This window comes from Lagenorhynchus albirostris, chromosome 14 (genome assembly GCF_949774975.1).
Source record: "Lagenorhynchus albirostris chromosome 14, mLagAlb1.1, whole genome shotgun sequence".
Taxonomy (NCBI): Eukaryota; Metazoa; Chordata; class Mammalia; order Artiodactyla; family Delphinidae; genus Lagenorhynchus; species Lagenorhynchus albirostris.
Genome location: NC_083108.1, coordinates 57,483,525 through 57,498,599, shown reverse-complemented (window position 1 = coordinate 57,498,599; position 15,075 = coordinate 57,483,525). Strand labels below are relative to the sequence as shown.

Here is a 15,075-nt window from a genome sequence, read left to right as displayed (position 1 = left end):
GGCTGAGCCCATGTGCCATGGCTGCTGAGCCTGCGCTCTAGAGCCCGCGATCCACAACTACTGAGCCCGCGTGCCATAACTACTGAAGCCCACGCGCCTGGAGCTTGTGCTCTGCAACGGGAGAGGCCACCGCAGTGAGAGGCCCACGCACCTAGGCGAGGAGTAGCCCCCGCTTGCCGCACATAAAGGGGACCTGCACGCAGCAACGAGGACCCAATGCAGCCATAAGTAAGTAAGTAAATAAATAAATAAATGAATAAAGTTTTTAAAAAATAATAAAAAATAAAAATGTAAAAACCATTCCTAGCATGTAAGCCACACCAAAAAAACAGCAGCTAACTGGCTGTGGCTGGCAGGATATAGTTTGCCAACCCTGGGTCTAAGGCATCACAGAACCAGCCTGCACGTGCAAGACCAAATACAAATACACATGTGAGAACAAATCCAACAATATTTTAAATAAAGGTTTTTAAAAATTAGCCCTTATAAAGTTATGGTTGTATCTGATCTTGCCACCCATTTACCCTGAGAAATTCATAAAACTAGTTTCTGTTTTAGTGTACGAAGGCCAGCCTTGGAATTTGGTTGTGAAAGGAATAAATTTTATACCTATTAATGAAAAGGGAGGAGGAGGAAGAGGCAAAATCCTGAAATGGAAGAGTATTTAAAACTCATGGCTGTATAGACATATTGGAAACTCAGTTTTCACATCCATACCTCAGGATAGTATATGCACGTTTACAAGACGGTAACTTCTAACAATGACATTTCATTGAGAACTTAACTTCTCACTTTTGGAGGGTAGGTCAGCTGGGCCCAAGTCCACGTCCTCCAAAAACACTGGGCTTACAGTAAGAAAACTGCTCTTAGAATACTTCTAGTCTATACCACACTTAATTCTATGCACTTTTAGATTGCTCGCTAGTTGTATTTTTGTAACCCTCTTTCCCAAGTAGGTAAGTTCCTAGAAAGAATCATTTCATAATCCTTCATCTCCCTCAGTAATCACGATTAGTATACACTAGGGCTCAAAGAATTTTTTTTTAATAACTAAAGTTTGTTTAATAAATAGTAGGAAAAAATACACGTATTTGCAGTTTTGGTAAACTTTTTTTTTTTTTTTTTTTTGGTACGCGGGCCTCTCACCGTTGTGGCCTCTCCCGTTGCGGAGCACAGCGCAGGCTCAGTGGCCATGGCTCACGGGCCCAGCCGCTCCGCAGCATGTGGGATCCTCCCGGACCCCCTGCATCGGTAGGCGGACTCTCAACCACTGCGCCACCAGGGAAGCCCTTGGTAAACATTTTCATGTGGTGGAAGAACTATCCATTTTCAGGAGCCTTATCTGGACCCATGTCCATAGGCAGAGTCAGAGGAGAGACGACCCACTGCTAGTCTTCCCCCAACTCCCTCCAGACCTGCTGACACCCAAACCACCCACATGTCCTAACCCTAACCCAAAACTTGCACCTGTTTGGGGGTAGGTGTTGAGGATACATCTTATGTAACCATCAGAAACCAGATGGAATTGACAAAAGTGTTAGAAAAGATAACATTCAGAGATCTTAAGTTACAAAGTCCTAATATTAATCACCAAGTATTCTATTAGTCAACAGAAGAAAAATAAATTCAAGCAGAATGTTTAATACCCCCACTTCATTCTTCCAAAGGCAGGAGGGCCTTCAAAGGCCAAATACTTGCAAGGGCACTCTTCCTGTGTTGCTTCAATTACCCAACTGACTATTCCAGGGCGCAACTGGTCTCTGATACGTGTAACCATTTTTGTAATGGCCTCTACTAGAAACCCATCCTTGCTATATTTAAAGCTTGGACATCTTGGTCTGAGATGGTATTATGGGACATCAGAAAGAAGTAAAGGACAAGATGGTAACAAGAAGCTACACCTCCCCCTCCTTCATATCTTCCAGTTTGAATCCTGAATGGGACACAGTCATCACCCCATCTGTCAAGTGAATCTGCAAATCTAAAATTTTAAATGGATATGCAACACCGCAGCCTAAAAATGGTGTCTATTAAAATGATCAAGCGCCAATCTGATTAGAGTCCATGAGTCACCATCTTCCTGATCTTCCAACTAAGGAAGTAGAACTCTTGCTGGTGTTCAGTGGATCAAATGTTTCTCACTCATCAGAAAATTTACTGAGTGCTTCTACAGTGGAAAAAGGACCCACATGCATGCAAAACCATTTTATCAGAAGGCTTTGAAGATCACTAGTAACCTCCAGATCCCCCAGGTGCCAGATGAGTCACCTCCCAAGGTCTATTTGTGATGGAGACTTTGTTATTTGGATTCCCCAGCTAGAGTTCCAATCACCAAACTCATCTGCCAGAAGAGACGTCGATCTATTTCCCATATGTTCTGCTCCTTGGGAAAGGGTCAATTGGGTAATGGCCATTAATCTAGCTCAGGTGTATCTAACAATAAAGGAAGTAAGCTTTACATTTTAAAGGGTGAGATACAAGGGTCAACTCTTTGTCATTGGTCCTCACATACCATCCCCACCAGCTAATCAGCCTTTGCCACCAAACTCCAAGACCAACACCCTCACTCATTCAACCAATACCCAGTGAACATTTACTGTGATTAAGACTCCTGTGCACCTTTGGTTTTAAAAAGGGAACTTTAAGAGCAAACCTGATGGCATCCATGGATCAGAGGTTGGTTTGGTCAAGGTGTTCACTTGTTCCCAGTTGAAGTCATCATCTTCAGCCTGACTGTATCCACACGTGCTATAAGGCTCATCAAAGAGGCAACCACCTAAAATGTAAAAGAAGGAAGAGTAGCATTAATAAATAATGACCAGAGGTCTTGGGTAAGCTATGATGACTGCAGGGAACCATAAACCTACTCAATGCTCAAAGTGATTTGATTTGGCCTTTTTGCTCAGGAACTGTGGATCCTGACCCCATTGCATCCTTGCAAAGCGCTAGCTGAGTATTCACCATGCCTTGTCAATAATTCTATATTATACTGTTCTCCCAAAAGAATCCAACGTCTGTACAATCCAACTGAAAGTAAGACCTAAGCAGATTTATAACCCATATTCTCCAGATTCATATGAATTAGGCATAATTGATCTTGTGTTCAAAACTTTAATAGAACCATCCTAGGTGTTCAATGTGTTTTTAATAGAAAAAAAACCCATTATGATTTGTCCAAAAAAATGAAGAGAGATACTTCCACCATACCACTGGTAGAGGACAAAACACAGTAAATATTATGGACCTAGCTTGCAAAATATTTTTCTAAGGATTATTCTGAATTGAACATAGAAACAGGTTTTGCTTTAATACTTTGGAGATTTGAGGTCTCAAAATTAAAAGAGATTATAAATTTGCCTACAGTCCACACAATTTTGAAAGGCAAGAATGAATTCACAACTACACATGTGGTAAACATCTGCTTGATGTCGATGCTAAAAATGAAGCAACTTAAACAAAGAATAAAAGAAAATGCAGTATATGCAAAGCAGGTCCGCTGTTGCAGCACCCTGGGCACTGTGATGATTTTAAGTCCCACCCCACATCTTCTTAAGTGTCTCCTGTTGACTTTAAATTATTATAGCATCAAATCTTTCCCCCAATGTTTCACATTGCCAAAGTGAAGGATTATATCAATCATCTTAATATCATGAAAATTCTACTGCCCATTATATAATGCTATTAATTATATCAATTTAAAAGATTAATTATAATCACTTGCCAATGATGAGAATTAAGGGTCTGGTCAAGAAAACACAAACATAAGAATATAATTACCCTATGGCTGTACTGTATGCCCTGGCAGCAAGAAAATAAATAAAACAATAATAATAAAGCAACTGCACAAACTCAGAGGTAGGGTCACCTGGTCCAATTTCCATCCACATGCTTCCATCAGTTCTACAACCTTCTAGACAGACAGCTTCCGAACAGGTGGGCACCCAGCATTTAGAAAAGCATACCTCACATGTAGACAATTCCCCTTAAAAGGGCCCAAACACTGCTTCTTGAAATGTATACCCATTTATCTCAGCTCTTCCCTGTGAAGAAACAGTGAAAAAATCTCAGCTCTTACACGGGAAAGCTAACTACTTGAAAAGAGCCATCAAGTTCTATACTTTTGCTTCTCCAGGCAAAACATGCTTTGCTCCCCCTCCCGCCCTCCCACTACAAGGTTCTCAGATGTTTGCCATCCTGGCAGGTGTTCTGAACACTGTCCAGTTCATCAGCACTCTTCCAAACCAATGACCCCCAGTACTGCAGCCCGAATTCAACTGGCTACTTCCCTTGACCTCAGACTGTCAACAGTCTGAGCTGACTGCTGGTCTATCCCGAGATTCCTAGAGCCTGGAATCCCACATGTCTTCCTTATACCACTGCCATGGAGCCATTTCTCCCCTTTGCAATAAGGGAAGTGACTTTCTGTACATTTATCCTTTCTAAACCCCATAAAATGTTTGCAGGGCATCTCTCCAGCCTGTTGAGAGTTTTTGGGATCCTGATTTTGCCATTTGGGTGTCAGTCTTCCTACCTAGACTTGGGTGATTTGCCAATTTGATTAAGCATGCTTTCTGTCTGCCTCCAAATCACTGAGAAAAAATGTTCAACAGAGCAGAGACAAGGGACCTCGGGCCATTTTCCTCGGGCCATTTTAAGAGGTGTCCCCCAGCTTTCTGCTTTTGTCTTAGTCACTGGCTCTAGGCATGATGGTGAAATCAGTGGCCCTGGACACCATCCTCTGTAACACTTTTAACAGAACTGGCCAATTAAACATTCTGCTGGGAACAGAAAACTCATTATAAAGATACAGCATTAACTCAATACTTCACCTTGACAACAATTGGTAATTTATACTTCCCTCTTACTCAGCTTTAACAAGTCCAGAAACACAGTGGATTTGTTTTAAGCACATAATACTAACAACTTTCCAATTTGGGAAAGAAATGTTAGAAGGCCACGCAAACATTTATGAGAAATATTCTCCCTTGGTTGCAAATCCTAATTTTGATATAGAAAATAGCTTCAGTGCTGTAGGAATAAGCCCAAACAGCAGTAGCACTAATAATATTCAAAAGAATGAAAGAACCATGAATTTTGACAGAAAAGGGAACCCCCCCCCCAAATAGAAGCATAGATAGCACTTTGATGAAAGTCCTGCAGTGCAATCTTAAACAGTGAGAAATAGCTTGCGGGGGGCGGGGGGCTGGGGTCATCTGCAAAACAGCTCAAGTCTGGTTAAAGATCTGGTTTAGGAAACAATTCTTGGCACTGCAGATATAACCAAATATAAAGGCGAGAGCTTGCATGACTGACAGCAAACCCCAAAGACTAATACAACATTGGTGCAAGGATATAATTTTCCCATTACATAAAGCTGTTTTTATCACTTGAAAGGAAACATAAAAAGAATGCCATGGTTCCTCGTAGACCCATCTAGGATTATGGAAACACTGGAAAATAGGACAGACTGTGAATTTCCTGTTGCCCAAAGATATGGCCCCCTGCACATCAATTTTCAGATCCACTACTGGCCTTCATCCAACAGATTCAAGACCCTAAAATAGCAAAGGTGGTTTATTGAGCTAAAATAAGGCAATTAAGGTAAAAAGCAATGGGATATAACCAACTCAAGAGAGCAAAATGAAGGTTTTAGGTTTCAAGGCAACATTGCGTAGAGGTGAAGTGAACCGGTTCCGGGGTCAGACGCCTGGCGCTTCCTCATTCTTGCCCTGCTGGCTTTGTGTTTGTAGACAAATCATTTAGCCTCTCAGAACCCCAATGTCTTTACCTATAAAACAAACATAACATGTCCCTCACCTGGTGTTTCTGATGAATCAGTAAGGCAGCAAGTGTGGCTGGTCTAACAGAGTCAGGCAAGTCCACCAGTACCAGCTATTACTAGATCTTAAATTGTCCTTGCCGTCTGTACCTCCTACAAGGACTCTGAGGAGTTCACTCCGTTGCAAAGAGTTGGAACACAGAATTGGAAAATTTAATGTGTACTTTGTAAAGAGGTGAAGTGTGTGGGCTCTTCTGTGGCACTACAGGAGCAAAGAACAGAGGCCAGCTGGGCTTTTCAAGTGAGTGCCTTAGGGCCAGTGAAGAATGTGATAAGGGAGCAAAGTCCCTGAAACATCATGAAATGAAGCATTTCCAAAAATAAGTCTCCTGCATTTTTCAGGATAACACAGACCGTTTGCCATCATGTAGAGGCATACAGTTAGCAACAAATTGCCAAGGTTTCCCCAGAATTGTCTTACTTGGACCGATGCCCAGCAGCTCATGGCTGGGCCATATTCACCCCTCAATCAAGGTAAATTATTTCTCTTTTGTGGAGGGGAATCAGGACTAAACCAAAGGTCATACAAGAGATGGAGGAAAGGTGATGCAAGCCGGGTGGGTGGTGGCCTGCATCACTCTTATTCTCTCTCTCTTACATAAATACACACACACACACACACACACACGTGCCTGCCCACCTGCTTCCATCATACCTTGAGAAAGGCTTTTCCTTAGCAAATTTGAACACAACACACAACTTGTGCTGGAATAAGAAGGAGTTATTATGTGAAAGGAAGTGTCAATGGGTGTCAAATACCCAGGTAATGGACAACAAGGATGATGGCTTCTGACCAAGAATGATGATTGTATGGCCTGTTCCAGGACAGGCAGTGCACAATAACATGACAATTAAATTAATAAAATTGAGGAGAAGTGAAAGTTAAAAAGCAAGGAAAGTAGAGCAGGAAAAAAAAAAAAGGACAAGATGATATCAGGATTATAACTAGGACTCCACCATTATCGCCAAGTAATAAAAAATATCACTAGGCTCATTCACGGGGCATTGGCCACACATTTCACTGTAAGCTTTGGGGTAGCCAGTGCCAAGAGGAAAAAATGATTACACAATTCACAGTATCTATGAGACGATAACATTAATACCAAAACTAATAACAGGGGCTTATATTCACTGGGGACGTGTTTAATCCTCAGGCCAAGCCTATAAAGTAGGTACCAAGGTACTAGTTTTACACACACAGAAACTGAGGCACAGAAGGGTTACAGAGCTTGCACACAAGGTCCCAAAGCTGGAAGACAGTGATGCAGAGATTTGTACCCAGGGATCCTGTCTTTCAAACCCATATTCTGAACACTATGCGACACTATCTCCCAAACTGAAAACTTGAAAGAAACACAACTCCTAATCCTAAATCCAGAGGGAAATATGTTCCCAGGGCCCTCGTATGAAACAATCAACATGAGTTAATGAACATAGTTCTCAGGGGCGATCACCACAGCAAAGCAATGGGTTTTAGGGTTTATTCAGTAACATGTCAGGATAGCACGGCATCCAACTTTGATTGGATAAACGTGATTTAGTGGGAGATCAGTGCATTCTAGGATAAAACTGTAATATTCTTTGAAACAGTCTTTATGAATATTGCTTCTCTCAACAAAGTCTTAATGGGCTGCCGTGAGTTTGAGTATTTACCCCCCAACTAAAAAGTACAGGCTATCTGTGCTATTACTGAAGCGTGATGCCACGCGCTTTAGAAATCAGATGAAACCATGTTATTTTTTTTTCATGAAAACTATGGAGTTTAAAAGGAACGGGTGTCTAAAAGCTTAGGAATTCTGCTCAAAAGTCATTTTGATGATAACTCCTAGTCGTCTTGACATTTCCTAGAGCCGGTACATGGTAGGTACCCAATAAATGCTTCTTCAGAAAAATGGGTAATGAATTTCCCAAAATTCTATGCAGAATTTGGCTGCAATAATTTTGCTTAAAATTTTTTTCTAAGTGTAAGGTACTATCCACTTAAACAATGAAAACTACCTCAATTGAACCCAAAAAATACCCAGTCCTGTCCTGGTGTATTCCAAGATGAATCAGCTCCAAATGTGACTAAATCATTGAACATGTTCATGTTTTATTATGGTTGAAAACTATAAGCCAGTTAAACGTTAATGAAGTCTCCACAAATTATGACTTTTGTTTTAGAAAAGTTGAACTCTTATTTTTTTCCCGACCATAATTAGATAGGAAGGCTAGTTGTCTATAAAGGTCATCCATGATTTATGAAAATAAAATATTGTCATTTGCATATTGGAGGGAATTTATCTTTCTTCTTTCTTTGGAGCAGCAGAGAATTATTCAGTAGATCCAAAAGTAGCATGACATCATTAGCACAGGAGCTATAGAGGAGAGGATGGTCCACTTTTTCCCCAAAGGAAACCTTAAAAGTTCTTTCACATGACCATTCTACATCCTACTAAACCTTCAGGACTAGAGAGAAGACAAAGGAAACCAAACGGACAAGGATTAGAGTGCACTCTGTAGAGCAGTATTTAAGCAATTTTTTTTTTTTATTGTGACCCACAGTCATGACATCGTAACCCAGCACATGTATATGTACATTTCACAAACCACATTTATGGCCACTGAGATACACTGGCCTTTTTCATTTCTGTTCTATTCGATTTTGTAAAAGGTTGGGTCTGGGTCCACAAAACGGACTTCACGATCCATCAAAGGGTGCTACCTGTAACCTTTATGGTGTGAGGGTGAGAACCATTATCTGGGACCCTTTGTTCAGCTTGAAGTTACTAGTCAACTCTACAATGTGAGCGCCATGTGATCTGCAAACATTTCCTGAACATCCGCTACATGCCAGCCAGACTCTGCTTCAGACAACAGACAGTCATTACTTCATTTAATCATCACAACCAGTGTAAGACTGTGGTCTCAATACGTCTGATCAAAGAAACTGTCACATAACAAAACCCACGCAAATGTCTACGTGTATTATTTAATCTCACGAAGTCTAAAGGCGGGCATCAATATCCTTTTGCCAAGTATTGATGTATTACCTCTGAGCCCTAAACTCACTTTTCGTTGCTTCCTCTGCAAAAATATAGCCAGGCCCTCTGACTACACTTCCTGTCCCAGCTGGCAAGACTTTAAGCTTTGCCAGTAGAGGGTCCAGGAGGAAGGATGGAGCTTGCAGAGGTCCCTGGAAGGCTCCCTAGCACACAGCTTCAGGAGCCCCAGGCCCACAAGGCAGGGGCTTCCCAGGCCCAGCTTCTCCAGTGCACAATGGCCAGCAAGGCCCTGCAGACAGCGCTTGCCAGAGCTCCCCTCTGCGACTCTGTGAGAGACGGCCCCAGAAGGACACCCCTATGCACAGCTTTCCCGGCCGCCCTAGAGGACACATTTCCTCCAAGTTCTATGCGTGTGGCCCCACCGTGACTTCCCTGCCATCCACCGGCCCTGGATCTCAGCTCCGGATGGAACTTCTCCTTGGACTTCATTTCTGCCCTGGAGCAGGGGCCGCCCCTCACATCTGCTCTGCCTTTATTCTTTAGAGCACTCTTTCCACCAGCCAATCTCTCCATTCTAATCTGCTGTTACATTCTTTATATTAAACGCTCCCTGTTCAAATTACTGCCTGTTCTCTGTCTCCTGATTGGACCTTGATGGACACACCCCTGTTTTTACAGATGGCAGTTTGGTCAAATATTGCCCACATCACCCAGAGTTTGGTGTAGGACTCGCAGTCCAAGCAGAGTCTGCGTCCAGAGTTCATACTCTCTAGTCTACACATCTTCACCCTTAATCCGCCCCTGTAAAATAAGTAAACAGCAGCCTGTGGTATTTATATGATGACTGTTACATGAATTGCACTGTAAATAAGCTCCTGAAAGTGCCGTTTCTAAGGAGCTAATGGAGGACAATCCAATGTCAATTTCACACTCTTTGTAAGATTCACACACATTTTGAGTTGTTCTGACTTTAACAGGTTAAATTGATTTATATACTCCGGCAATCATTCTCATTATAATTACAGCCCTTTTAAAAGTCATTTTGTAAAAAGACTGTAATACTCCTTGAGGAGATTTCTGGAACATTTTTCTCATTTGTTCTAAATACAGAGTGACCCCATTTAAGGCAGCCTTTATCAAATGCATAAAGTATTAAATGGGACTCTCTACAGAGAGGGCAGATCAAAAACTAGTGCTAAAAGAATTAATGTTATATGCTCTATTTTCCTAAAATACACATAATCTCAGGTGGTCCTTTCCATTTATTTCAAATTTAGAACTGTGAGACAAATGGCTATAAACTACATTTTTCAAAGGATAAACAGAAGTGAGCTATAATATACATAACTGTTTTAAGAGTGAAAAAAAACCCTGCACCAATATAGCTAAGCCGCTGCTTTCTTCTTGTAAATCAATCCCAGTGACATCTACATTTAATTGCCTGCCAACAATGAAAGTATACAGTGCCTCTTAAACTTTGAATGCCCCACTGATGATTAGTGAATCGGACACTAAGCATTATAGAATGCTCTTCCACATAATTTAATCTAGCAAGCAGTTTTTACACATGGCACGGGCATTTAAATGGCTCATGCTGCGCTCTATTGTAAAAAATGCTATTTGCCAATAGATATATTTTATACAATTCAAAGGATATGAGTTGTCTTGTCCAAGTTTCTACGGCTTATCACACTTACTGCATTCTTCATTTCATATCAGTCTATCAATTCCTAATTTTTAAAAAGGCCTGATTTTAAAAAGGCAACAACCAACCATGTATTTTTCTTATTCATCTCAAAATCTGGGTTTTTGTTTTGTTTTGTTTCGTTTTGCTTTGTTTTGTTTTGTTTTGCGGTACGTGGGCCTCTCACTGTTGTGGCCTCTCCCGTTGCGGAGCACAGGCTCCGGACGCGCAGGCTCAGCGGCCATGGCTCGCGGGCCCAGCCGCTCCGCGGCATGTGGGATCTTCCCGGACCGGGACACGAACCCGCGTCCCCTGCATCGGCAGGCGGGCTCTCAACCACTGCGCCACCACAGAAGCCCCTCAAAATCTGTTTTTTTAAAAATGGGTAATGGTGTTATTTCTACTCCAAAATATTGTACAGATACAGCCAAATCATTTGTAACCTGTCTCAGTTTTCACATACAAATAAGTACCTCAGGGAGGATTTAAGTAAACCACTCATACGAATTCCCTGTACATTTGAATCTCCCTTAATATCACACTGGCGCTTTTATCCTCCATGCCAGTATTGAAAAGCATAGTGTGAAAAGCAGCTGTCTGCCTCTATGGGAGCAATAGGAGTAGGAAAGGAAAACAAAATGCTGGAGTATCTGCAAGAACAAAATCCAGATCAGTAATCATCGCCTCGTTTTGGGCGTCGCCTGTGTCCCGAGTCCCAGGTGGGAGCTGAGGTTCTCAAAGTGGTTCCCTGAATTCTGTTGAAAATATAAGTTCTCAGGCCCCACCCCCAACCTACTGCATCAGAAACTCTGGGGGGCCCAGCATCGGTACTCTGTGTTTTAACAAGCCAGACCCCCAGGTAATTCTGATGCACACTGAGGTTTGATAACCACTGTTCTAGTCTGACCTATTTAACCAGGATCTTCAGGAAGAGGGGGTCTTAAAAGAGGTCCCAGAATAAACTAATCCTTGACCCATTTTAGAAAAGTGCTCTAGATCAGTAGTTTCGAACATTTTGAGGAAGGTAAAGGTAACTTCAGATTTTGAAAAAGGCACAACCTTTTACTCGGCCATAAAAAAGAATGAAATGATGCCGTTTGCAGCAACATGGATGGAACTAGAGATTATCATACTAAGTAAGTCAGAGACAGAGAAAGTGATATCATGTGATATCACTTACAGATGGAATCTAAAAAAAAATGATACAGATAAACTTATGTACAAAACAGAAATAGACTCAGACATAGAAAACAAACTTATGTTTACCAAAGGGGATAGGAGAGGTGGCAGCAAGAGATAGATTAGGAGTTTGGGATTAACAGATACACATTACTATGTATAAAATAGATAAACAACAAGGGCATACTGTATAGCACAGGGAACTATACTCAATATCTTGTAATAACCTATAACGGAAAAGAATCTGAAAAAGAATATATATATACACTATATATAAATATATAGATAGATTATATATAACTGAATCACTTTGCTGTACACTTGAAACTAACACATTGTAAATTAACTATACTTCAATTTAAAAAGCTAAATAAACATTTTGGATTTTAAGATTTTAAAAATTAATAAATAAATAAACATTAAAAGGCCCAACCATCCCATTTTACTTATAAATTACATAATGTAGTACTCCACATATTCAGATTATTAGACACACATATAATTGACCTTTTAAAGTACAAACTAGAAAATAAATATAAATTAAGTTCAATTATTTTCTTCCATACATCAACAGATTGTGTATTATACGCCTCAAAGGGCATGGAGAAAGCCTTTTGGAGATCACTGCTCTAAATAACTCTTTTTAAGTTATAAATATCTCTCAGGTGAATAAGGGCAACAGAATAACACTGCTTGATGAAAGCACTGAATTCCATTCTCTAATTTCATGCTAAGAAACTCCCAATCTGTAATTTTTCTCCTAAGTGGAACTACTCAACAAGAAGAGGTATCCTAGGTAGAAAACGATCCTGGTTGTTGGTCAGAGATACCCAGGAAATTAATAAAGGACAGAATTTAATTTTATGCCCCGTAGTGCTCCTGCCAGTTTAGTATGATTTACAAATTCATCTCTTGATGATTTTATTAGCATAAAATCATTATCTGGGACAGCTGATAAAATAAACTCCTGAACTCACCAATAGGCAGTACAGCCAAGCCGTGTTATTCAGCTAAAAACAGCCAGCCAATTGTTTATTTTCGCTGATTAACCCAAACTCAACCAAATATATTTCCCTCAATGAACATTTTTTCTATACATCCCATTCATTGGGTAGAATCAAATTATGTATAAAGAAAAAGTAAATACAATTTCCTATATCCTCTTGGTAAAGCATTCATTCCAATTTCCTATTATTAGGAGTACTTATTCTACAACAAAAATTGGGAACTTGTAAGACTCATTCAACTTAACGGGAATCTGAGGCCCGGGATTCATTAAGTCCTGGATCTGTCAGCTACCTATTCTATCTCTGGGCAGGTCACAGATGGTGTGTCTTGCTCACCGTACAAAAAGGGCATATGCAGGACTTACATCATAGGTACAATTAACGTGTGTGGTTTCAACCATGAAAATGGGAGGATGATGACAGACAGAAGTCTTTCCTTTCTAAGTGCATACATCTCTTGGGTTCAGCATCATTCTCATGTTTAAAGACCTACAGTCTTTTGACAAACAGAATGCTGGTCTTCAACCCAGAAGTTTCCTGAAGGATTTTCAGAGGGCAATTCTGACCATAGGCAAATCCCCGAGGATTTAATGCCTATGGAAGATATGACACTTTTGTAATATTTATGATCTATCTCCCAAGGAGAGGGTGACGGTTGGACCTGGTGGCAGATGGGAAAGTGCACTCACTGTTACAAGATGATGAACATCAAAGGGGGCCACAGCCAGGCGTGGGGACATGGTACCTGAAACAGGAAGTTAAAGTGCCAGGCGGCTCTGTGTGGATACAGCCGACTTTGGCTGGTGGAACCACAAGCCAGAGGCTCGAGCCAAAACTCTGTGAGTCAACCAGGAGTCTGCCCAACACCTTCCCCCAAAACTTCCTAAAAGCTTCTCCTATCAGTCTCCCATCCCCAGCACACCACAACTGGAGTTTCAGCTCACGTCCCCACTGAACTTGGCCCATCCTCTCATGTCTAGGCTCTGCCCTCTCCAGTTTACCCCACACACGCCCAGCAAGCTGACCTTTCATAAAGCACACAGCTGTTTTATGTGTTATCCCCTGTGTTATACCATGGGCACCTCGCGGCCCACGGGATAATGTGCAAATGCTATCACGTAACCCGGGGGTTTTTCTGGACTTGACCTTGCCTACCTCTTTATCTTCATTTCCTGCCGCCGCTTCCCTTTCAGAGTATAATCTAGTAATCCCCGACTGTCTGGAGATCCACCTCAATGATGCTGCTGCCCACGTGCTCTCCCTGTGTCCCTGCATCCCCAGCCCAGAGAATGGCTGGCAGACTCCTATTCTCTTCTGTGCAAATCCCAGCTCACAGGCCACCTCTCCTGGGTACCTGTTTCACAGATAAAATCAACCACTCCTGCCGCTGTACCATCACAAGATATATAGGTCTTGTAGACGTCCGTATCACCTATACAGCAATAAGATTGTGACCTGTTTATCTTCTCTACTGCACCATGAGTTTCTCTGGGCCTAGAAATACTCTCTTCACCTCCGCATCCCCAGTCCTTGGAAGGTGCTTGCTACTCATTACAGACCTACTGGGTTTAATGGAATTTCTTAAAGATCTGTGTAACAAAAGTAAGATGGAAAATTGTTCACTTTTCTATCTTTACTAGAAACAGTGAAAAAGAAATACTAATGGTCTCTATTCACTAACCACACTGGCTACAGCAAGGAAAGAAGAAATCCTGCTTCTGGAGCTCCTGCCTTTCTGATCTGACTCACAGCATCTCTTTCCTCCCTCATCTCACTGTGTGCCGGATGTTACATTAGGGCCCTGGGGGGAAGGGGCGAGGGTTACGGGAAAGATGTGGAGGGTGATAAAGATGCCCTGGTCCTCCAGGAAGACAACTCGGGGGCCAAGGAAGTAGTTACAAAGGAGAAAGATGGAAAATGCTGCAGGAGCCAAGAGAAAAACAAAACTCATCCTGAAGATCTCCTGTCCCAAAACGCTCCAGAGAAAAAGAAAATCGGAGTCAGCAACAAGAGGCAAGAAGCTAAGATATCCACGGCCCGTTATTCTAAGCATCTGCATAATAAGGCCTCAGCATAAGTCAACAAAAGGCAGAGGGATTTTCTGGGTATTGTACTGGAACTCTGGTTTAATGCTTCAATCGTTCATGTTTGATTTTATATTCGAAACCTAAAAAGAATGTTAATGATTACATGTTCTGTACCTTTCAAGTTCATGAAACATAAAAGTAGTGAATACTTGAAAATTCAACATCAAACTTCAATTCTCAGGCCATAAAGAGAGTATTTTGAAGAAAAATAATTCATCATATAATGTTTTAAATTAGGAAGCTGGATTCCATGGAAAATTCTCTGAGCTAAGAACAATACTGAGAGAGCACAAAA

The 15,075-nt window shown here is 41.4% G+C and overlaps 1 protein-coding gene across 2 annotated transcripts in view; it reads right to left on the bottom strand.

Annotated features, from left to right (window-relative positions):
• PTPRM (protein tyrosine phosphatase receptor type M) overlaps positions 1-15,075 on the bottom strand; it is a 753,685-nt gene that overhangs the window by 570,071 nt on the left and 168,539 nt on the right. For both annotated transcript variants that reach the window (XM_060121788.1, XM_060121789.1), the window contains exon 2: positions 2,654-2,776. In XM_060121788.1, coding sequence (XP_059977771.1) covers positions 2,654-2,776 — 123 coding nt within the window. The remainder of the gene's footprint in view (positions 1-2,653; positions 2,777-15,075) is intronic.